The sequence below is a fragment of the Peromyscus eremicus genome, chromosome 8b, assembly GCF_949786415.1.
Source record: "Peromyscus eremicus chromosome 8b, PerEre_H2_v1, whole genome shotgun sequence".
NCBI classification, from domain to species: domain Eukaryota; kingdom Metazoa; phylum Chordata; class Mammalia; order Rodentia; family Cricetidae; genus Peromyscus; species Peromyscus eremicus.
Genome location: NC_081424.1, coordinates 35,049,332 through 35,072,772, shown reverse-complemented (window position 1 = coordinate 35,072,772; position 23,441 = coordinate 35,049,332). Strand labels below are relative to the sequence as shown.

Genomic DNA, 23,441 nt, shown 5'->3' with positions numbered 1-23,441 from the left:
ATTCCTTAAGATATATTTAGACAATGACTTAAGTCCATTGAAATAATAATGCAGTCTGTGTTATCTGACACACTGTGAGCACTAGAACAATGTCAGCTCTGGCTCTAACTGAAAAAGTCTAGATAGTATTTATTATATTTACTTCTCATTGTTTTTAGAATTCATCAGAGGAAAGAAGAAATGTGTCACACAAGTTAGAGAGGAACATGAAAATAACTTTGGTTGATTGAGTCTTCGTCACAGAATGCCTACCACATCATAGCCTCAAATTAGTTACTAATGCAAATTCAATATTCACAAAGGCCATTGCTCTCCCACTAGTCTTTTATTGGTTGAGATAGGTTATATTTGCACTTTTTTGCTTATTTATAGACTAGCAGCCAGGAAATTTGTTGGTGCCGCAAATTATCGCGAGAAGATCCATAGTACCTTCACACCATGCGGGACTTTTCTCTTTTCTGGGAGTGAGGATGGAATAGTGTATGTTTGGAACCCAGAGACAGGTAAGTATTTATTGATCTTAAAAAATCTTTTAGGGAATGGGGATAGAAAGTCCAAAGTATGTGAAAACTACGGTTTTGGGTATTTTCAAGAAAAATCTGACTTCGTGTTTTAAATCTGACTTGGGTGTTTTAAAATCAGGTAGCGTGTTAGGTTTCTCGTCACTCTAACAAATCCCTGACAAGAAGCAATGGGAGGATGGAGTAGTGTGTTTTTAGCTTCCAGTTCCAGGCATAGGAGTGTCAGGGCAAGGAAAACATAATGGCAGGAGGTTGCTGCTGACATTGGCACGTTGGAAGCAGGGTTGGGGCTGAGGAAATAGTTCAGTAAATAAAATAAGTGTTTGCCATGGAAGTGCGGGAATGTGAGTTTGAATCCCCAGAAACCATGTAAACCCAGAAGCAGTGACTCCTTCCTGCATTCTGGCGTTCCTATGCCAAAATGGGAGGCAGAGTCCTACCTCTGAAGAGGCTAGCAAAAGACCCTCTCTCAGATAAGGTATAAGGTGGGGACACACACACACACACACACACACACACACACACAGAGAGAGAGAGAGAGAGAGAGAGAGAGAGAGAGAGAGAGAGAGAGAGAGAGAGACCCTCAGTGACCCCCCTCCTCCCACTCCATGAAGGCTCCACATCCTAAAGGTTTCAGAACCTTCAGAAATAGTACCAGCAGGGGGACAAGTAGTCAAGTATTCAAACACATGAGCCCACTGGGGACATTCATATCAGACCACAACAGATAGCTTTTGGTTAAAGTCAGCAGTATTCTGAATATATATTATATTTGTTCGTGATTGCTTTAATATCATTGTAAATTTAAAATTTCACATTATAAATTGAAATTTATTCTTTCTGTACCTATAAGATAGTGAAGATGCTTGAAAAGTATTTTATGAATACTGTAATACAAAATACAAAACTCTGTAAGTTGAATTGTAACTAGGTAGATACATGATTAAACATTGATCATTTAGTTTGATTAGTAACAAGAACATTTCTGTGAACATTTCTGGTACCTTTTGACTCTGGCTGATTTTCTAGGTCTCAATAACTTCTGTTTGTGGCATCTTCTAGCTCTAACCATAGACCTTTTAAGTAGTTAGCACCTCAGCCTGTAGGAGAAAAATTAAAACAGAAAAATTGAGCCCCTGCCAATTCTGCCCTGACTAGGGAATTTCTTCAATTACAGAGTTTTATAATCCCTCCCCAGTTTGGCCAAATTCTTTGTTACTCACAATTTTCACACTTTTCTCAGGTCTCGGTCATACATACCTGTTTCCATCAAAACACTTCCTGTGTGTTTTGTTCCCCAAAACATTGAAGAGGTTGGGTTAAAACACAGAAAGAAGCCCATAAATCACAAAATAGAGATAACTGTTCATCACAAAGGTACTCAATCCCTAGGAGTATTTGAGGTGTTCATGTAAATAATATGAGCCTCATGCTATAAGTATTTTCAGGTAAGGTACCTGAGTAGTCTCGGAATGAGAAATGTGTGACATCGTACAAGTTGTTGCATTTCTTTTTTCATTAGGAGAACAAGTAGCAATGTATTCAGACCTGCCCTTCAAGTCAACTATTCGAGACATATCCTACCATCCATTTGAAAATATGGTTGCATTTTGTGCGTTTGGGCAGAGTGAGCCAGTTCTCCTTTATGTCTATGATTTCCATGGTAAGTCCACTGCTTGATGCAAATCAAGTAATGTTTACATTTATAATGGACCACAAATCTTGAGCACTAGAAAATGTATTAATAATTCTTGCAATTAGCATAGTCTCTTTGAATATAGTATATAAAAGAGCCAAAAAGATGACATAGGTTATTATAAGGATTATTTGGATTTATGTTGCTTTTTAAATATTTATTTTCTATTCTGAAATTAAGATTTTGCTTTTCTAATTTTACAATATTTCTCAAAGATATTTTATAACCTTTATATTATTAAAAAATGAAGTTTTTATTATTCTCTTTGCTTAAATTTGACTAGGATATAACATCATTCAGTATTTTGATAAGCTAGAGTTATATATATATATATACAATAGTTATATATATTTAAGTATACAATTGTATTGTGATATTAATATAAAACTATAAACATACTTTAATAAAAATATCAAAAGATAACTTTCTTAATACATGTTGAATTATCTAATGCTATGATACATGTGATTAGACAATCGAGCTGTTATAAACCTGAAGGTTTTGTTCATGGTGCAGATTATATTATACATTTCCCAATAAATTATCTTAGAAATGAATGCAGAAAATGAAGGTTTATCTTAATGATCCTTATAGAGAAATAATGATTCTTCAATTCATACTCAAATTTATGAACTGCTGTACCTAGTGATAGAATTGTCAGGCAATGAATACCATTTAGGTTTCCTAGCAACTGTTAGCAAAAATGCTGCTGCCCTATTACAGAGAAGGGCAAGTGGGTTTCTCAGGTCACCCAGTGTCCAAAGCTGATGTCTCATTCTAACAAGTATCCTGAAACAATTATTTACCCCGTTCTAGTGTCCCATAGACAAAAAGAGTTACACCGAATTCCTGTATAATTGGAACCACTGTCCAGGAGAGGAGAGCACAGTTATTGCCTCAGACTCTTAGGAGATTTCACAACCATCTTCATTCAGTTTATAATTTGTTTTTTAGACTTTTGAAATTCTCACTGCAAAGATTAGTTAAGTTCCGCTGTTTTGTCTTCAAGTAGCTTCCCTCTCTTCACTGCTAGGAGGTTCCTTTCCTCAGAAAGAAGGAGGTGCCTAGCTGGACAGTAACATGGATCTCAGGTTCCTCCTGCCCACTTCAGTGACCTTAGCTGCAACCTCCTGCCTTTCTGACCCTCCATTCCTTCATCTCTTGAAAGGTATTTCTAGGAATAGCGCCTGCCCTACCAAAGGGAGCTCTAAGGACACTAGGAGACAGTGGCTGTCAGGGTGCCCTGGAAAATGATAAGCACTCTAGTAGAAGAAACCAAAATTAATATTTGTGTTTATGCTCATCTACCGGTAGCTAAGTAACTTTACAGGAATTTATGCTTTAGCATGCCAGTAAGCATCTCTTAGTGGAATGGAATTGGAAAAGATGGTCTTCCTCCCCTTTACTCTGTTAGTCAGCTTTTCTAACCCGCATGCCATGCCAGGCCAGCTGTATTACAGCAAGAAATACAGAAGGTTAAAAGCATGTAATGTCTACATTGTCTTAGAGTGCAGGAGGAAGGGTTGGAAAGGTGAGCATCTCAGAAATGATGATATCTGAAGAACAGCACATGAAATTATTTACTTCATGCAACATATTTTAAACAGTTTTTGGTACAATACACCTTTACAAAGAAAATTAAGCTCAAAATATTTCAACACATTTTCCAAACTCTTTGTTGCCTATTTTTAAAAAGGGGAAGCTGAGGAAGAAGTTAAATAACCCCAAGCCATCTAAGACTTGGCACTGTTCTTTTGAATGGTATAGATGCAACAGAAATGAGAGTTACTTCAGTCTCTGAAGTGTTTACTTAGTGAATACAGGCTGCAATCAGTAGTTCAGATAATCTACAGTGTTCATGAAAATTTTAATGTTTAACCTATTACAGTTTTGCCCAATACTTTATTTTTCAACACAGATATTTTGCTCAAACATATATTTTCTGAGAATGAAGTTCACATGTGGTTTTCCTAAGTCCCAATGACATGAGGTTCAAACAAAAGAGAACAGCTAAGTTACTTTAAAATAGCTTCTGAAATCTTCAAGGAAAAAGAAGCAAGTTCATTTTTTTTGTAAGTTAAATAAGCTACAAATGAGACCACAGTGGTAGCTAAATGTATCATCCATCTTTCAGTTCTAGCAGGATCTGTGAAGTGGCAGTGAGCGTCTTTCCCTCTTAAGCATATGTTCAGCTTGTGGTCTTTTGAGTCTTTCATTCTACTGACTTTTTGCTCTTTTTTGGGTAAGAAATATGATTTTTACTTTCAGAAGGCAGTCTTATTTGCCTGTTGTTGAAAGGGTTAATCATCTAGTAATACAAAGTTTAGTCAGAGAGTACCACAAGTAATGTACATTGAGGATTCCCATAACAAAGTGCTGGGCAGAGAAACGGTTTCTGCTGAATTAACTTTATGAAGCCAGACTTCAGCAATAAATGTTTTGTTATTAAACAGTGTTTGTCTACTTTGTCTCTATGATGTTGCTATACATTTAAAAATAATTATAGCGCTATGTTTTAAACACTTTGTGTGTGTATTTAAATTTTTCACTAGGTTTTATGACATAAATATTGTTGTTTTCACATTTTTACAGGGTATGAGAGTTGAATCAATGTAGACTGGTCTTGAAATCTATACTCTTATTTGCCCACTAAATTTATTTATAAGCAAATGACCTCATGTGTTAGCTTTTGAATAATAAAATGTTTCTATATCATATCAGTTTCTCTATGGAACATGTAGTTTCTATGGTATTTTATACCTTGTAGGAAGCAAAAATGTAGGCTTGTTCGTTTGTGTGTTACCAGTACCTAGCCTGGATACTGACATATACTAACTGTTTATGTAGTTTTCTAAGTAGGGTCAAGTCTCTGACAAGCTCTTAATATTGCTAACCCCAGGTAATGAGCCTGAGTTCTCACTAGGTGGCAGTGTCTCCTCTGAAGGACTATTAATACTGTCTTTCTGTGACAATATGGACCTTTTGAAACTCCTATTACGTGCCAGCTGCAGAGATGAGCATAAAAACAGGCATCAGACTCAGATTTTTTCTTGCTCACTGCTGACTCTTCATTCTTTTTTCATAGTTGATTAACGTACTGGAAAAACTTTAGTCAAACTAAAAGGCCATTTCTAAAATTGATAGGATTTTAGAAGTAGAATTCATATTCATCAGTGAGCTGCATTGTCATTGTGGTAGCTGTATTTGTCACACTGTAGAATACTATGCCATAGTTCAGGATATACATACCTTTACATTCATAAAATTTTGTTATAGTTGAACATCAGCACATGCCTGAAATTCCAGTACTTGGCAGATAGAGACAGGCGAGTTATGATTTCTAGGTCATCCTCAGGTATGAAGAGCATTCAAGACTAGCCTGTGCTAGAAGAGACCCCATCTCTCAAGTTGATAATTGCCTATAGTGTTTATAAAGTACTGTGTTTAACATAGTTCCTATGCAGCACATGTTTGCATTGAGGATCAAATTTTTTTTTACTAAGAAAATGTTTTCATTATTTTTACCCACCAATCAAAGATCCTCCTCTTTCCTCCTCCCATCCCCCCCCCAGCCTTCCCCCTAACCCACTCCCCACTCCCTCCCACAAGAAGGCAAGGCCTCCCATGGGGAGGCACATCCAGTAGAGGCAAGTCCAAGCCCTTCCCCCTGCTTCAAGGCTGCACAAGGTGTCCCATCATAGGTAGTGGGTTCCAAAAAGCCCACTCATGCATCAGGGATGGATTCTGATTTTACTGCCAGGGGTGGGAGGGGGGGCAAGCAGATCAAGCTACACAATTGTCTCGCCATGCAGAGGGCCTAGTCCAGTCCCATGCAGGATCCATAGCTGTTGATCCAACTTTCATGAGTTCCCACTCATTTGGTTTGGTCATCTCTACAGGTTTCCTCATCATGATCCTGATGCACTTGCTCATAGACTCCCTTGTTGGCAGATATCATGGGGATGGAGAGAAACCCTTTGCTAGGAAAATTGCCAGGAATCCCCAAGGATGACCCCAGCTTGGACTACTAGAAATAGTGGAGAGGGTGCCTGAACTGAACTGGCTTTCCCCAGTGATCAGATCAGTGAATACCCTGTCATCACAGAGCTTTTCTCCAATGACTAATGGAGGCAGATGCAGAGATCCACAGCCAAACACCAGGCAGAGCTCCAGGAGTCCAGAAGGAGAGAGAGAAGAGAATTAAAATTCTTACACAATAAAATTATTTCTTAAATTTTATAAAAATATAGAAAGGCATCATTAGTAAATTTGATATCATGTACTTTCTTATGGAATACTTCCAAAATCCTTGAAAAAGATTGTCACTATTTTGCAGATAATGAAACTCAGGTACCAGAAGAATGAAGTCAATTTCCTAAGGTCACATAGGTCTTGGTAAATCTACCATTTGGTTCTTGGCTGTCTGTTCAGTGTCTTCACATTAAGATAATATCTAGGTGATAGGAATTTAATATCCACAACTAATGTATCATTTAATGTTTTTAATGTATGATTCAAAATCAGGCTCAGATATTATAATTCTCATGTTTTCATGAAATTTTACCATAACAGATTGTACTGATTGTAGGATGGGATTTTAAATATGGATTTTTAGTCTAGTAGAAAAAAAAATTAAAGCTGCTACATTTTAAGGCCTAATGAAGCTGCTTTGTTGTATTCTGAAGTATTTATCATTTCTCACATAATAGATTCTTGGCTTTTAAAGCCAATAACATTCAGTGACTAAGGAAATGTAAATAGTTTTATCAACATGGTGGCCTTAAGCGTAAACAAGAACTATGAAATCTTCCTCTGGGCCTTTTTTATGCTTAAATGGGTGCTTTATAAAGCACACCAAAAAGGAATGCTGTGACCCAAAGCTGAGAGCATGTGGCCGGGATGTCCACAGCAGGAGGTGAGACTGGGCCACTCGACAAAATGCTGCATCTTCAGGAAATAATTTCAATTTATGTATGCATCTTCTTTTTAAGCTGTGAAATAAAACTAATACATGCTTAATTTTACCTCTCTATTTTATCAAAGGATACAGTGAAACTCTAAAGAAAGGCATGGAGCCTAGGTATGAGCAAAGTTCATGAACCAGGCTCTGGTAGGAAATGCCAGTGGTTTTTCTGTAGCGAAGCATGTCACACACTTCCAGCTGAGCAGTACAGTGTGGGATAGGAGGAAAACAGGGAGGGAGCACAACTTTTGCAGGGCATTGTTGACAGCCTGTGGGGATAAGCTCTAAAACATTTCAGTGTCTAGAACACTCTTTAAAGTAAGAGTTCTTGACCCCTTGCCCATGTCCCTGCCATGCTCCTTTTTTATATATACAATGTTAACCATGCTCCATGGAAATAAATACCCATAGGGTATTTGGGGGTTTGTCATTTTACTCCATTTACAATGTTTTAATACATTGTTAAATATATCTTAATACTTTGAAAAAGTTAAGGTCATATTTAGTCAGTGCCTTTTGCTGTTCTTACCAGTTTTAAAAAAAAAACTTCTTTGAAAGAGAAAAGGTGATAGATATTTAGTATATCATAATACTTAGGAAATACGGTTTCATGAAAAGTATAAGAGAAAAGGTAGTTAAATCCTGTTAACTTATTAAGATGCCAGGACGTGTGCTTCTTGGACATCCTTGTGACAGCTTCTCACTCGGGTTAAATGAAACTGTGGTTGGCAAATACAAACTCTCAGAAAATCTAGGAAGTTAGGAAGCGAGTCTGTTGGTAGATGCAGCTTTACTTGCAACAAGAAAATAACTAGAGGCGGCAGCCCAGTTTTCCAAGCTAAGAAGGCAGAGCTCCTCAAACTGGGTGTCCGTTTGTTGACTTCCAGCCCTGAAACCTGTCCATTCCAGAGGCAGACTTCCAAATGCTGGCCCGTGGAACACTTGTCTGTAGTCTTTTTCTGCAGCTTTACATTTGCTCATTTTTAAAGCTATCTTTGGATAATTGAAGGTGAAGTAAATGTTCTTGCTACTCTGGAAATAAATACAAAATACAAAAAAAAAAAACAAAAACAAAAAACCAAACCTGGAATGCGCAAAAAAAATCTACAGGGGGTGGCAGCTCTTGCCTTTAAAGACAGAGAATTGGTGCTGAGGAATACCGGTCATTGACAGTTGCTATGGTCAGCAGGCCTCCTGCAGGGCCCCGTCCTCTGGAACTCATCCAGCATGGTCTGCAGAGAGAATGCTAGGTATTAGCTGACTCTTCTCTTCAGTTTACATAGATGAGGTTGTATGTGGATATCAAAATCTGTATTTTTACAGGTGCTGTATCTCATAGATGACTTTTTACTTTAAAAAGCCCAATGTTTTATGCTCATCATATATATATATATATCATATATATATTATTCTAGCACATGGTGTGGTCCCTCATGCCTTTAATCCCAGCACCCAAGAGGCAGAGGCAGGCAAATTTATGTGAGTTTGAGGTCCACCTGGTCTACAATCCAAGTTCCAGGACAGCCAAGGTTACTATAGAGAGACCCTTTTACACACACACACACACACACACACACACACACACACACACACTTTTAAAACTATTTTGTATTTTTGTGGTGATAATTTCATTTCTGCACTTGATTTCACGGTGATATTCCATTTTATCTCTCTAACACACACCAACACACATATATCAGCAATTTATTTAAATAATTTATGCAGTAACTGTGGTATATGTTTAAGTGCATATCTATCTTATCCATTTTGTTCCTTAGGGAAAATTGTCTTGAAATACATTAGCCAGTTAGACAGGAAGAAAGACATCGTATTTTTATTTGCATTTTAATACCGCTTTCTTCTTTGTTAGCTGTTGGCTACATAGTTCTTGTTTTGTAATCCTCCCTAGTTCTTTGTTTTCCTCTCGGATTATTCATTTAAAGTGGGTTTTTGTGGGTCCTGTCTGCATACCAAGAGCAGTGAACCGCTTTCATTATGCTTTGTCATTTGCTTTGTGTGTATATGCAGCTTTATTGGGATCCTTTACATACAGTGAGCTGTCTGAATTTTAAATATATGCTTTGATAGTTTATGTTCTTGCAAGATCACCTCCTCCAGTCAAAACAGTGAGCAGACCTGTCATCCTTCAGTTGCTCTGTGCCCCGTTTTAATTGCTCTCTCTGCTTTTCACTCCTTGAAAGCACTCTGGTTTCCATGTTCCGGAATTGTTTATAATAAGAGATACTGTAGAGACCATGAATTCTGTTGTGTCTGGATATTTTCATTCCTAATTACTTTGGAGTTCTTGTATGTTTCAGCACTTATCAGTAGTTTGTTCTTTTCACTGCCTGCCATTGCTCCATTCTAAGGTCTACCACAGGTTGTGCTTCTGGTGTCGGGTGATGCATGTCTAGCTTCTGTCAATTTTCTGTCCTTACACACAAAGCTGCTGCATCTTCTTGTACAAGTTTGTATTTGGGAAAGCGCTTTCACTTCCCTTATGTAAATTCATAAAAATGAAAGGTCAGGATCATATTGCAGATGTATTTTCTTAAGCCAAGTTGTGCATGGTAGTGTACACCTGTAATCTTATTACTCAGGAAAAAGGAGGTAGGAAGATGGTGAGTTTGAAGCCAGCCTTCACTATACGGAGATTGTCCTACAGAAAAACAAAAATCGCATTTCCGGGGGCTGGAAAGATGGCTCAGTGGTTAAGAGCACTGGCTCTTCTTCCAGAGGTCCTGGGGTTCAATTCCCAGCAACCCCATGGTGGCTCACAACCATCGATAATGAGCTCTAGTGCCCTCTTCTGGCCTGCAGGCATATATGCAGGCAGAACACTATACATAATAAATAAGTAAATTTTTTTTTTTTTTAAATGCATTTCCCCTTGAAGTGTTCCAGCCTCTTTGGTCCTCTCCAGATCTGACATGGCAGGTCACTGTCTTGTCACTTTAGCCATTCTCACAGACAGGCTTGCTGCTTTGCCCTGGCTCTGGTTCGCTCATCCCTGCCGACAGGTGGTAGATAATAAGTGCTTTCTCAGGCGCCTGGCTGCCATCTTTGGAACTTCTTCAGGATCTGTTTACATTGGTGACCATGTTTTGTTTTGCTTAAGTTGGCATCTCTTTTCCTTTTGTTTTGTTTTTTCAGTTTTGATTTGAGAGTTCTGCATGCAAATGCTTTCAGGCCTGTGATTTACAGACACTCCTCCCAGGGTTTACCCTGTCTTTTAATTGCTTTAGCACCTTGAGGAACAGACGTTTGAAATTTTGAGATACAGATGATCAGTTTGTTCTCTCATGGATTTAATTTTGTATCTGAGAAAATTTTGCTTACTCAAAGCTCCCAGAATTGCTTTCCCATGTTTCATTCTAGAACTTTTGTAACTATGTTTTATATTTGCATCTGGGCTTCATTTTCATTTTAATACATGGTATGAGGTATGGATCAAAGTTCATTTTTTTCTCATATGAATATCCATTGGATGACAAGTTTGTCCTTCCCGGTTACCTTTACTCCTCGTCTATGTGTGTGCTGGGTTCTCCGTTCTGTTGATCGGAGTCAGCCAGTTAAGTTTTGTATATTCTTTTCATGTTCTGCAGCCTAAAGGAAGTCACTTCCTAGCTCTAGTGGCTTATGAGGGTTTTTTTTTTTTGCTTGTTTGTTTGTTTGTTTTTATTTCATTCAGATATTACAGAGATCTAAACCTAGGATTAAGGAATAAATGTCTTCTTAAATTTTCTTCCCTAGGTGACTCAGTTTTCTCTCCTGTCTTACATTACATAGAAAAATATTTCTTGGAAAGAAATCTGTTCCTTCTTTTTTCTCTTATGTGTTTTCTTCATTATTTGGTGAATTCAACCAAGAAAGTAAATCTGGTTTCTTTTATTCCATTTTTATTCAGAAAGATAAAAACTCATTGCCTGTCATTTGCTTTTTTAATTTCTATCATTGTAGGGATATATTTGTCTTAAGATTTAAATGTTCATGAAACAAAGTTGATCCTATTTTCCATAAGAATGTTGGTAATTCTTGGCCCTTTCTGACTCTCATAATCCTAGTGGATAATCTATGGAATGTAATAAATTTGGTTTTCTGAAATATTTGCACACACAGTTTCCTTCCTTTCTCGTCATTTTTAGGAAGCCTTCCATTTCAATATTGTATTATTAAGGAAATAGTTTTTACATGATAACTTTATGTATTTTTCTCCTTGGGTTAATTTTTTTTCAGATTCATTTATCCAGTCAAGTGAGAGAGTGTATTTGAGTGCATCTTATGAACCATAAAGTACGGTGGCAATGCTGGTCTCATCACTGGCTACCATAGTTTATAGCTATTCTCAGAAAACGTCCACCTCCGTGTCTGTCTAGGGATTTAAATCCAAAACAAAAATTATGTTAAGAAACAAAGCCAACTATGAAAGTACTTTTTCATGCAACATCGACGACATGAAAAAACAAAACATTATAAATGTTTAGTGACAGGAGAATAAGTTTAAGAATTATAATTCTTAGGTATTATAAAACATTTTAAATGGTAATTATGTTATAAAAATTTGAAATCTTTTGTATTTAAATTGAGAAAAATTTAAACTATACTTGCATTGTAATATTTTACATATAATAGACATATGTATAAAATTGGAAGAGATAAAAATATAAAAATGGGTTTAGGTACATGGGTTTGTGAATGATTATTTTTATCATTTTGCATCATTAGGCATTTGAAATATGTAAGTATGTGTGTAACTGTGTATTGGGCTCCCATCTCAATTTGCATTGCCTTCAAAGCTCAATTAAGAAACTGGCATGAAATTGTGAAATTATAAATTTTCCTTGATTTCATATTGTCTGTAATTTTTTATCTTGCCAGTCATGTTTCCTTCTTGTTACCTAGCAATTAAAATGTACTGTTCCGTTTCTGACCGTTTGTTAAATGTTACCATTTCATGACTTATGTATTTGATTGTCTTTTTGCTGTGAGTATTTGAACTAATTTTCGGTTCTTTTTTCTTTTCAGTAGCCCAGCAAGAGGCTGAAATGTTCAAACGCTATAATGGGACACCCCCATTGCCTGGTATACATCAAAGTCAGGATGCCTTATGCACCTGTCCTAAACTGCCCCCTCAAGGCTCTTTTCAGATTGATGAATTAGTCAACACTGAAAATAATTCATCAAGGAAGATTCAGCTTGTGAAGCAGAGGCTCGAGACTGTCACAGTATGTTTATTTATTTGTATGTTTGTTTGTTTATGATCGTTGGAAATTTAAAACCATTTCCTTTGCCATGCCAACCAAGATTAATGTGAGGAAGGTAGTTAACCTAAAACATGGTTTTCTTATTCTTATGTAGTTCTTTCCAAGTGCTAGTTCTGAAGTCGTTATTTACAGCATACAGACTAAATTTTGGTCAACTCCTCAAGCTATCGGGACTTGACATTTCTTTAAAGACCAGCTCAAGATGTAATAAGGAAGGGTTCTGAACCAAATAATCATACCTAGCACGTATCACACGCATATGATGTAATTACTAGAAAAGGCAGAGAAACCATGGTGTCAGCACTTCATGATGGGATCATGGAGGGTAGGGCTGTTAGGTTTAGACACTCGTCCTATGAATTCTCACTGCCAAAACTTCTAGAGAAATGGTTCCAAACCTTCCTAATGCTGTGACCCTTTATTTAATACAGTTCATTTTGTGGTGACCCCCAACCATAAAATTATTTTTATTGCTATTTTCTAACTGTAATTGTGCTACTGTTATGAAATGTATTGTAAATATTTTTGGAGAAAGAGGTTTGTTGAGGGAGTCATGACTCACATGTTGAGAACTACTATGAAACTACTTCATAGAGAACAGGTAATGTTTAAACAAGATGTTTCTGTCCACGCATTCAAAGCCTTGTAAAATCTTTCTGACAGCTGAAGTCTGAGTGTTTCTGGAGCACCAGTGTCTATCAGAGTCATCTAGCGGGCTTAGTAGAGCTCTCGTGGCCAGGCTGTGTTCCTGCAGGTTTTGATTTCCTGTGTCTGCCTTAGTCCATGAGTTTTTCATTTCTGGCAAGTTTCCAGGTGCTGGTCAGAGCACTCTCTGTTGAGAACAGCTAGACTGGTTCAGTCCCTAGCACGTAAGAGCGTCGTGCACCCACATTTTGTCCCTCATCTACACTGTAATCTCCTTGAAGGCAGTTCTGATGGATTTTAGCATATTTATGTCCTAGGTTGTCTTGGCTAATTTTCACTATTCAGTATAGGTGGGTGATCTAGGGAAAATTTTGGATTCCTATAGATTCCCCTCTATAGAGTATCTGTTTAATATTTTGTTTCTGTCCATTCTTTCCTGTCCTCCTTTTTAGGACATGAATCAATACCCTTAATTATCTTTCCAATTTCCCTGTTTTGACATTTTCCCCTAACCCTTTACCTTTCTGTTCTCTGATGGGCACTGCTCTGTTGCCACCATGGAGGATAATGTGCTGCTCAGGGCTTTGCCTATGACAGTCCCCTGTCCCCTACACTTGTGTGCTGCCTTTGGAGGAAGAGATGACCAAGTGTAGCTTGCGATATTGGAACAAATAAAACAGCTACCTCAGTAACTATTGATTACCTACTACATTTAAGGTATTCCCCAGAACACCAAGGGTAAATTGTGACCTCAGCTTGTATCAGATCTTCTAGACAGTGACGTAAGTGTGCATACACACGCGCACACACACACACACACACACACACACACACACACACACACGCACACACACACGAACTGTATAATGTTAGTCAGTCTTAAGAATACACTTATGAGCCGGGCGGTGGTGGCGCACGCCTTTAATCCCAGCACTCGGGAGGCAGAGCCAGGCGGATCTCTGTGAGTTCGAGGCCAGCCTGGTCTCCAAAGTGAGTTCCAGGAAAGGCGCAAAGCTACACAAGAGAAACCTTGTCTCGAAAAACCAAAAAAAAAAAAAAAAAAGAATACACTTATGAAGTGTTCACATTGACTCTTAGTGTAGCAGATGTGTAACATTGGCACGACAGTGGTTGGTATCCTTGTTTTATAAACAAAGCTACTATCAGCTATTTGTTTTTAAAAGACGGGTTTTATAGATCTTGCAAGCATAGGTAATGCACAAAATCTCTATTATTTTAAAAGAATTTCTACATAAAAAGCTATAATAACTAATTTGTGTGTGTGTGACAGGTGAGGTTCTGCTTGTGCTAAATGATGCAGTATAATTTTGCATGTAAACTATTGTAATGACCAAGAAGTCTTTAAAAATAGAAGCAGAAGAAAGTACTGCCCAAACTTATAGACTTTAATGGGAAAAGAATAGCCAACAACATTAAGTATGTCAGGATAAATTGCCCTTACAGTCAATAAAAACTAGACAAAGGGATACCAGATTCCACTTGAGTTCAGTTGAACTACATAATGTTGATTTATTAGAAATAAGTTTGGGTCATGACTCAAAAAATACAACTCATTCTTGGTACTGGAAGTTTTATTTAGAAGGTTATGATGTCTGTTGGGGTATTGTATTGTTCCCCACATTTTACGGTAACCTCATCTGAACTCCATTGATATATATGTATATATTTTAGGAAGTTTCTATAGTAGGATTCCATGTGGCTGTTTTAAAGGCCTTAGTGCTAGTTATCCACTCCTCCCAATTGCCCCCTTGTCTTTGTCCTCCCATTTCCTACCCCGCTTAACCCCCCTTTTCTGATTTCTATGTTCCCCACTATAATGCCGTATTTCCCCTTCCTTGAAAGATCCCTTTCTTCCCCAGTCCATTGCTAGCTCCCTAACTGCTATTAGTATTCTAAGTGAAACTCATCTATGGAGCTACATAAAACCTACTGGGCAGACTGAAGTCAGAATGTAAAAATGGATTGGCATTCATGGAGAAATGATCATCTCATTTAAAACAAGAGTGCCATGAAATGGACGCTGGGACTTTCAGGACTGGGAAGATGACTCAGTGGATAAAGTATTTGCTTTGCTGTCATGAGGACCTAAGTTCAGTTCCTCAGCACCCACATTTAAGCTGGTGTGGTGTGTGTGTCTGTAATCCCGGCACAGACTAGGTGGAAACCACGGGATCCATAGAGCTCACTGGCCAGCTGGTCTAGCCAATCACTGAGCTCCAGGTTCAATGAAGACCCTGTCTCAAAGAATAAGATGGAGAGCAATAGAGGCAGAAATCTGATGTTGACCTCTGATCTTCAAATGTACACACAGAGGTGTACACATCTGCCTACCGATGTACATATGCCCCCCCACACACACACGATTGTGCACATTAATAAGAAAAGGGCAACATAGGCAAAACATTAGAAACAGTAATTTAGATTGTGTTTTATTAAATAGAATAAATCAGAATTTTAATTAATGAAGTCAAAAGGTGGTCTGAGAATTTCATTTAAAAAGATACCCTGGATAAGATAAAAATAAAGAAATTTCAAAGACAAATTTTAAAAATCTCTGCATTGCAAATGGTAAAAGGAAAAGTTGGTACTTAAAATACCCAGTTAATAAGAGAAGATGGTGAACTAATGTCAGCAGCATGCTTAAGAATACATGTGAAGAGTGGTGAGTAGCTCTCGGCCCAAGGGCTTAGGCACTGGCATAGGGGTACAGGTTCTAACCTGTGCCTGCTTCGTGACTCTCGAGTACATTACATAAGCCCAGTTTTCCTCTGTAGAAGTGAGCATTCTAATACTTCTCACCTTAACTGAATTTTTAAGATTCAATAAGATCCTAAATGTAAATCTTTCTCAGTTGGCTAAGACATAGTATAATAATGATAGTTCCTACTGTTGATAAGAACAGAGGTGTGCGGATGAAATTATTGCGTATGTCATTGATTAGTCATTTTAAGAGCCAAACCATGTAAATATAAATGGTAGCTACCTGCCAAGAGGTGTTTCTGCTACTCTCAGACTTCTCCAGATGAGCCAGCTAAAAGAACAGGTGGTACTTAAGACAGTTCTTGTCTCACTAGATATGTAGTTACATCATAAAGCTGAAATAATATAAATATTGTGATGCAAATTCATAAACCTAGATACCTCAGAAGGGAAAAATAACTATAATGTTAGGAAATGTAAGTATAAGTTAGCTGAAAAACCTACGTGTTAGGTCACCCATGCAAACTGACCAAGAAGTTAACTAAACAGTTACTAACTAGGGAGATGGGCATAAAGTTCAGTGACAGAGTACTTGCTCACCACACACACACACCAAGCCTGAGAGTATGTGCTGGCAAATATTTCTCTTATGCAAATGGATGAAAGATTTACTAGTCTTAAAATTAGTAATTCTTCCCCAGATATAAATATATTTAGATTTCTGTCTAATCAATATAAATGTATATATGTGTGTATATATAACATGATACATATATACATACATATATGTGGGAAAATGTTAAAGTATATTAAAGAAAGTCTTATTAGATTGTAAAATAACACACACACACTTAACATTAAAATAGTAAAACCTCAGAGAAATAGATAAAAGAAATAAGCTTGAAGCCGGGCGGTGGTGGCGCACGCCTTTAATCCCAGCACTTGGGAGGCAGAGCCAGGCGGATCTCTGTGAGTTCGAGGCCAGCCTGGTCTCCAAAGCGAGTTCCAGGAAAGGCGCAAAGCTACACAGAGAAACCCTGTCTCGAAAAAACCAAAAAAAAAAAAAAAAAAAAAAAAAAAAAAAAAAAAAAAAAAAGAAATAAGCTTGTAACTTCCAAGTGGAAATCAATATTCCATAACCATATTTTGAGGTTTCTCTCTTACTCCTAAGTGCCAAAGAACCGGTTGTCACCAGGAAACACAGTGAAAATGGGAAGGAGGAGGTGCTTTGTTCATGTGATCGCTGTTAGTGTAGGTCCCCAGGCTCACTTTTTCTAAAGGAAGTGTTAGGATGGATCATCTCTGACCTTGGTCCTTTAGATCGTGTTAGCCTGGCGCTCCCTGAGGACCAGCTCTGCAGCTCACTGGCTGTTGTTTTCTCTTCGGTTGGCACCAAGCCTGGCTCTTAGTACATATTCTCCCCTCTCCTTCCTCCCTTGGTGCCCACCTTGACCTCTGTTACACCAAACCTGTCAGGAATGACGCTGCAAGCCTTAGTCCTGGCTGCCCTTCCCCCTCCCCTTTCTCCTTCTTCAGAAGGTGTACCAGGGTGCGTGCACACTCTTCGCTGGCTTTAGATCCAGTTGGAAAGTAGAGTAGAGGGTGATTTTTCTGTTTGTTTGTTTTTTATGTTGTATTTTACTTAGTTAAAATTAAGAACATACGACTTTAAGTTATTTGTTTCAGTGTTTTGGTTCTTACATATTTTAGTGTTTTTACTATAGCCAATCAAATTCCACATATTAAAAGGAATTGTAATAGATATGTTACTTTTTAACATTTAGGAAAAAAATGCATCTCCAGTAGAAAAAAAATTTAAAAAGGAGCTCTTGTCTAGTACCATGTGTGACAAGGTTTTGTTGACACAGGAACCACTAAGCACTACACACAGTGACACCCTCCTCACTCAATCTGAACACTGACCTCCTGAAGTACCTAGCTCTTGTGGCATGCTTTCTGATACCATTTTATATCGTCAGATAATGGAAAAGAAAATTAAATAAATGTAAAAGAAAAGTAACGTCAAAAAAGTATTTTTAAGAAATTAAATCCAAGACAGGAGAAATAATAATTTTATGAAAGAAAATTTCTATGTTCTTAATTGTTCAGCTTTGAGCACATAGTTAGTTGCCTTTTAAATTAGAGAACGCAAATGCCTTGGGTTGATATAAAAGCTGCCTTTGGAAATAAATCTTTGTCCAGTGCCTGTGGCTTAAAAACAACAAAACACATTATTTTTCCTGCCTAGAGAAATTTTACTAAACTTTTGTTTTTATGTTATGTATGATTCATTTTCTTTCAGTCTGTACATAAAGCAATATGTATAAGAATGAAGTAAGATGTATTCTTACCCTACAGTAGCTTCCTTTTGTGTGTGTGTGTTTTATAAGCATTTAGGTTGGTAGGATTTCCTACCCTTTGTCAAGATGTCTTTTCTCATGTTTTTTGTAATTATATATTAGTGGATTCCAAATACCATTTTCATTATAGATTCTTCTAGTTATAGAAGATAAATAACACAACATAGCCTTCTGTTACTCAACCAAGAATGTTTTCTAATAGAACTCAGGTTCAAGGTATTCTTTGTATATGTTTAAATTACGTACTAAATTTGTCTCAGCAGGCATTTACTAGGTGTTTATCATTAGGAAAGGACATGGAGGGGATGGTGATCTCATCCTTAGAGCACTGTCATGCAGTCATCCTAGAAGTCATTTGTTTCAGAGTGGGCAGATCTGACAGCTGCTCCCACTGTAATACCTAAAGGCATTCTCCAGCCCAGGTGAGGCCTCTCAGGTACACTCATTATGAATGTTCGGATTCAGAGACTTGCCTTCATGCCTACATCCACAGTTGCTCAGAACCTTGGGTACCTGTGAAGATTAACCCATCCAACAAGTAGTTGATCTATAGACCTGAATCTATGAGAAAACATCTTCAGATGACAGGCAGACCTGTCTCTCTAGCTGCTGGACCACTCGAGACTGCTCCAATTTTCACATAAACCTGAGCCCAGCTCTGTGGTCACAGAGATGCTTGCCAAGTAGAACCACAGAAGTAAAAAGTGAATGACTTTAAAAATGATTTATTTCCATTTTGGAAAAAGTTAAATTTTTTCTATTGCATAGCAATTCATTCTATAGAGTTAAGTATAATGATAAGTAATATATTTCATTGTTAGCAATTCTTGTTATAATGTATTTCTGGTACTTTTCTAAGTGCTTTACATGCTTTGTTATAGTTAATCTTCAAACACTTCAGAATAGTTGAGGTTGTTAGTACCCTCCCTTTCCAGGAGGGACTTGAAGCCTAGAGAGCAATGGAATTCACACAGAGGAGTAGCCTGAGGCCAGGCCAGGAAACTGGGCCCCAGTTCTCCTTGGAGACACTGACTTATTATGTCCTTTAAATGCAGGGTCTGAAAGGAAAACCCAGGGCTCTTCTTTCTCCTTGGCTTCTTTGTTCATTTGTTTGTTCTGGACTTGAATTGTTGGTGTTCTTTTTGTTTGCTTTTTGTTTTTGTTTTACTACACTGGGCTGATGATAAGTGCTGATAAATTCTAGTTGGAGTTGAATATTTTTGTTGTCTCTATAGTAGCAGATTTTCTACTTACCCATTATTCATTGATTTTTTTCTCAAAACTGATAGTTATGGACTTATCCCATGAATTATAAGCAGTCCCTTTTCTGCTTTTTAAAATTACTTGTCATAAATTCTTTACCATCTTTAGTATTTATGAGATTTTTATCAGATTAAAATTGCTAACTTGAAAATTATAGGCATTGATTTCACTCATAGTAATAATTATATACTTCAGCTAATTCAGAGTTTGTCTTTTTGGCCTATTTCTGTGATAGAATTTTGATATTTATGCCAGGCTTATTAAGGAGACAAATCTTTCCTGAGACAACCAAAACTGGGCCCTCAGAAGTTTTGGTCAGTGCCTTTGGCATTGGCGAGCTGGTCTTACTATAAAATGTCATTAAGTCTCTTGAATTCAGAGTTTGGAGTTCCTTGGAAAGAATGCAGAGTGACAAAACAGGGTGATAAAGAAACTTTCAAATATTGGTTTGGGTTATTAGAAGATTGACATCTTAATGTTTTGAAAAGAGTCAATACTTTATTTAAATAAAATTATGAATACTTCTTTATTGTACTGTATTTCTTTTAGGAGGTGATACGATCCTGTGCTGCAAAAGTAAGTAGTTTTTATTACCAGGAAGTCAACTTTAAAATTACAGTTTCTTTTCTGATATACCAGAGAATTGGAATGCACCACTGTAGACTTGACAGCATCTACAAAAATTGACCCCATGTGTACTTCTCTTATTGAACTTCCAATTTACCAAAATTAGAATACTGGGACCCCAGAATTCATTAAGAAGAGTTTTTATCAAGTTGCCTCAAAGTTTTACAGATCCAGAATCCTAGCAATTGGGATGTAATTTCAGTACAGGTCCAGCACACAACAGGCACCTGCTTTTTACAAGCAAGCCGGTTTTTACACAGGCCCTTTAAGCAGTTAAGGAGTCAGAACAACAGTTGTTTACATCCTTCCCTCCTCTTCTGACACTTTCCGAATTCATCTAGATAGACAGTCTGTCATTTACTAAATAGAGTTATGTGTCACATAGTAGAAGATGAGACATCCAGAGTTAGAATGGTTAGAAGAGATCTTGACAGTGTCAGTCCAGAGGGAGAAAGGAGTTTGTTGAATATGCATCCATATAGCAGGAACATGGAGTAAGATAGGCCAGAAAGTACTAAGCTTGCCCCATCACTGAGCTGCTCGGTATCAGTCAGGACCCATCACACTTGTACCTAATTATCACAAGTCCACCGGATATCGAATATAGACAAGGGGAAGGAAGAAGGGGAGGGGAAAGAGAACAGGCTATATTCTGACTTGGCTGCAGATGTTCAGGAAACTTGTTCCTGATAGCAATGATTGTTGTAGTGATTAGCGCTCCAAGATTACTAAATCTTCTTAAGTGTGTGGTATATATAAAACTGTAGCAGTGTTCTGACCAGCCATGACCTCTCCTTTTTCTTTCCTTTCCTTTCCTTTCCTTTCCTTTCTTTTCCTTTCCTTTCCTTTCCTTTCCTTTCCTTTCCTTTCCTTTCCTTTCCTTTCCTTTCCTTTCCTTTCCTTTCCTTTCCTTTCCTTACTCTCTGTCTCTCTCTGTCTCTCTCTGTCTCTCTCTGTCTCTCTCTCTGTCTCTCTCTCTCTCTGTCTCTGTCTCTCTCTCTCTCTCTCTCTCAATGTGTGCTGTATCCTTCTCTTGTAATGCTGTCTGAATGTCGGTTGAGTCCGATGTTCTGTATACATCTGACCAGTATTTATAGAGAATGTCCTCTAGTAATCTGAAACTCATTGAGGGTGATTGTAGCATCTTTCATCTTTGTACCCCTAGCATTCAACAAATGTAGAATATCATCAAGATATAATTACATAATTGGAAATCAAAATTAGGAAAGATGAACATTTCTAATACCTTTATTTACTATTTTAAATTGCTTTTTATTGAGATATAATTCACACATCATAATACCTCTTTGAATATTTATTCTTCTCTCATAAAATACATTCCAACCACAGTTACCTCCCCCCTCCACTCCTCCCAGCCTCCCCCATCTCCCCTCTCCCAGACATCCACTTGTCCTATGTTTTCCTTCAGAAAAGAGCAGACCTCCCAGGGATACTAACTGAACATGGCATAACAAGATATAATAAGCAAGATGGCTCAGTCAGTAAAGGCATGTGCTACCAAAGTGTGATGACCTGGGTTTGATCCATGGAACCCATGTAAAGAACTAACTCTAAAAACCTGACTTCTGGCCTCCACATGCACAATGTGCTGCATGTGTGCCTACATACATCATACATGATAATACAAAAATCATAATAAATTTCAAAACAGAGTGTAAGCCCCCCCCCCAAAGAAACCTACTATCTGTTAGTTGCCCTTTCCAGTTCATAAACATAACATGTATTCATATAGACTCATGGTAACCATTAATGTGCTTTCTGTAGATTTTTGCATGTTGGAAATTTCATTTAAATGGAATCATATAGTGTGTTGTCTCTGGGTTTAGGAGTTGGGGTTTTCATTTTATTTTTATACAGCATTCTCCACTGTAATCCAAGATGCCCCGATGTTCACCATGTAGCCCAGGTTGGGCTTAAACTCATTTTGATCCTCCTGTCCCAGTCTCCAGAGTGCTTGGATTATAGGCATGAGCCATATAAACCATACCTGGCTTTAGTATGTGGCCTTTTATGCCGGGCTTCTTTACTTAAGGGTTTCAAGGTGTCCCCATTTATACTGTGCATTAGCACGACCTTTTTTATTTATTTTTTATTTTTATTTTTTGCCAAATAGGCAAATGTTGCCTTTTCCCACCTGCTCATCAGTTTATCCGCATTTGGGTTGTTTCTACCTCTTAGCTTTAAGACTCACACTGTCAGGACCCTGTGTTGTATGAACAAATTTTGGTGTAGACTTGTGTTTTTATTTCTCTAGGATTTGTGTGGGAGTGGGTCATTTTTTGGATTACATGATGACTATTTTTAACATTTTGAGGAATTCTCAAACTCCTTTCTAAAAATGGGTCAATCATTTTAGAACCTGACAACAAAGTGTAAGAATTCTAGTCTCTGTCATCTTCACCAGTACTTGAATTCTTTTTTATTTTCCTCACCCTAGAGGATGAGGCATGACACTGTTGTTGTGGTTTGACTTGCCTTTTCCTGATGGCTAATGATGCTGAGCATTTGGGGGTGTATTTTTTTTTCTATGTGCTTTGAAAAATGTTCGTTGAAATTCTTTGCCCATTTATTTTGTCTTTTTATTATTTACTTCTAGTTGTTCTTCATACATGCACACATATGTAATGTGTAGCTGTCCTTCAGATGTAATTTCTACAAATGTTTTATGCCACTTGTATATTCTTCCCACTCTTTGATATGGTGCTCTTAGTAAAGAAAAAACGTTTTCATTTTTGTGAAGTTTAGTTTATCGTCTTTCTTTTGTCCATATTTTTGTATCATATACAAAGTCTCATTGACTAGCCCTATGTCTTATATATTTACTCCTATATTTTCTTCTTGAATTTTTACAGTTTTAGTTATTACATTTAGATATGTGGTTATTTTTAATTAATTTTTATGTGATCTGAAAGTTTAATTGCATGCCATTGCATATGACTCTCCAGTTGTCCTAGTGCCACTTATTTTAAAGACTCTTCCTGCCTCATTGTGTGGTCTCTTGTCGCCCTTGTCACTGGTCATTAATCTCAACATCATAGTGTGTTTCTGCATTCACTTACATATTCATCCTATATAAGTTTCACCAAGTGCTTGATAAAAATAAGTGTCTCTTTCTCTTCTAAATCTCAGCCTGATGATTACAATTTTGAAGGCTCAGATAGTTTTCTAAGATATTTTTTTTTTTTTTTTGCAAGACAGGGTTTCTCTAAGTACCCCTGGCTGTCCTGGAACTCACTCAGTAGACCAGGCTAGCCGTGAATTCAGAGATCCGCCTGCTTCTGCCTCCCCAGTGCTAGGATTAAGGCGTACACCACCACCACCACCCAGCACTTTCTAAGATCTTTATACAAATATTATAGT

General features: G+C 37.5%; 1 protein-coding gene across 4 annotated transcripts in view; it reads left to right on the top strand.

The window, feature by feature from the left end:
• Ahi1 (Abelson helper integration site 1) overlaps positions 1 to 23,441 on the top strand; it is a 150,308-nt gene that overhangs the window by 51,383 nt on the left and 75,484 nt on the right. For 3 of the 4 annotated variants that reach the window (XM_059272670.1, XM_059272671.1, XM_059272673.1), the window contains 4 exons: positions 373 to 503; positions 2,044 to 2,184; positions 12,206 to 12,405; positions 19,983 to 20,009. In XM_059272670.1, the coding sequence (XP_059128653.1) occupies positions 373 to 503; positions 2,044 to 2,184; positions 12,206 to 12,405; positions 19,983 to 20,009 (499 nt within the window). The remainder of the gene's footprint in view (positions 1 to 372; positions 504 to 2,043; positions 2,185 to 12,205; positions 12,406 to 19,982; positions 20,010 to 23,441) is intronic. The other variant, XM_059272672.1, reaches the window with a different exon arrangement.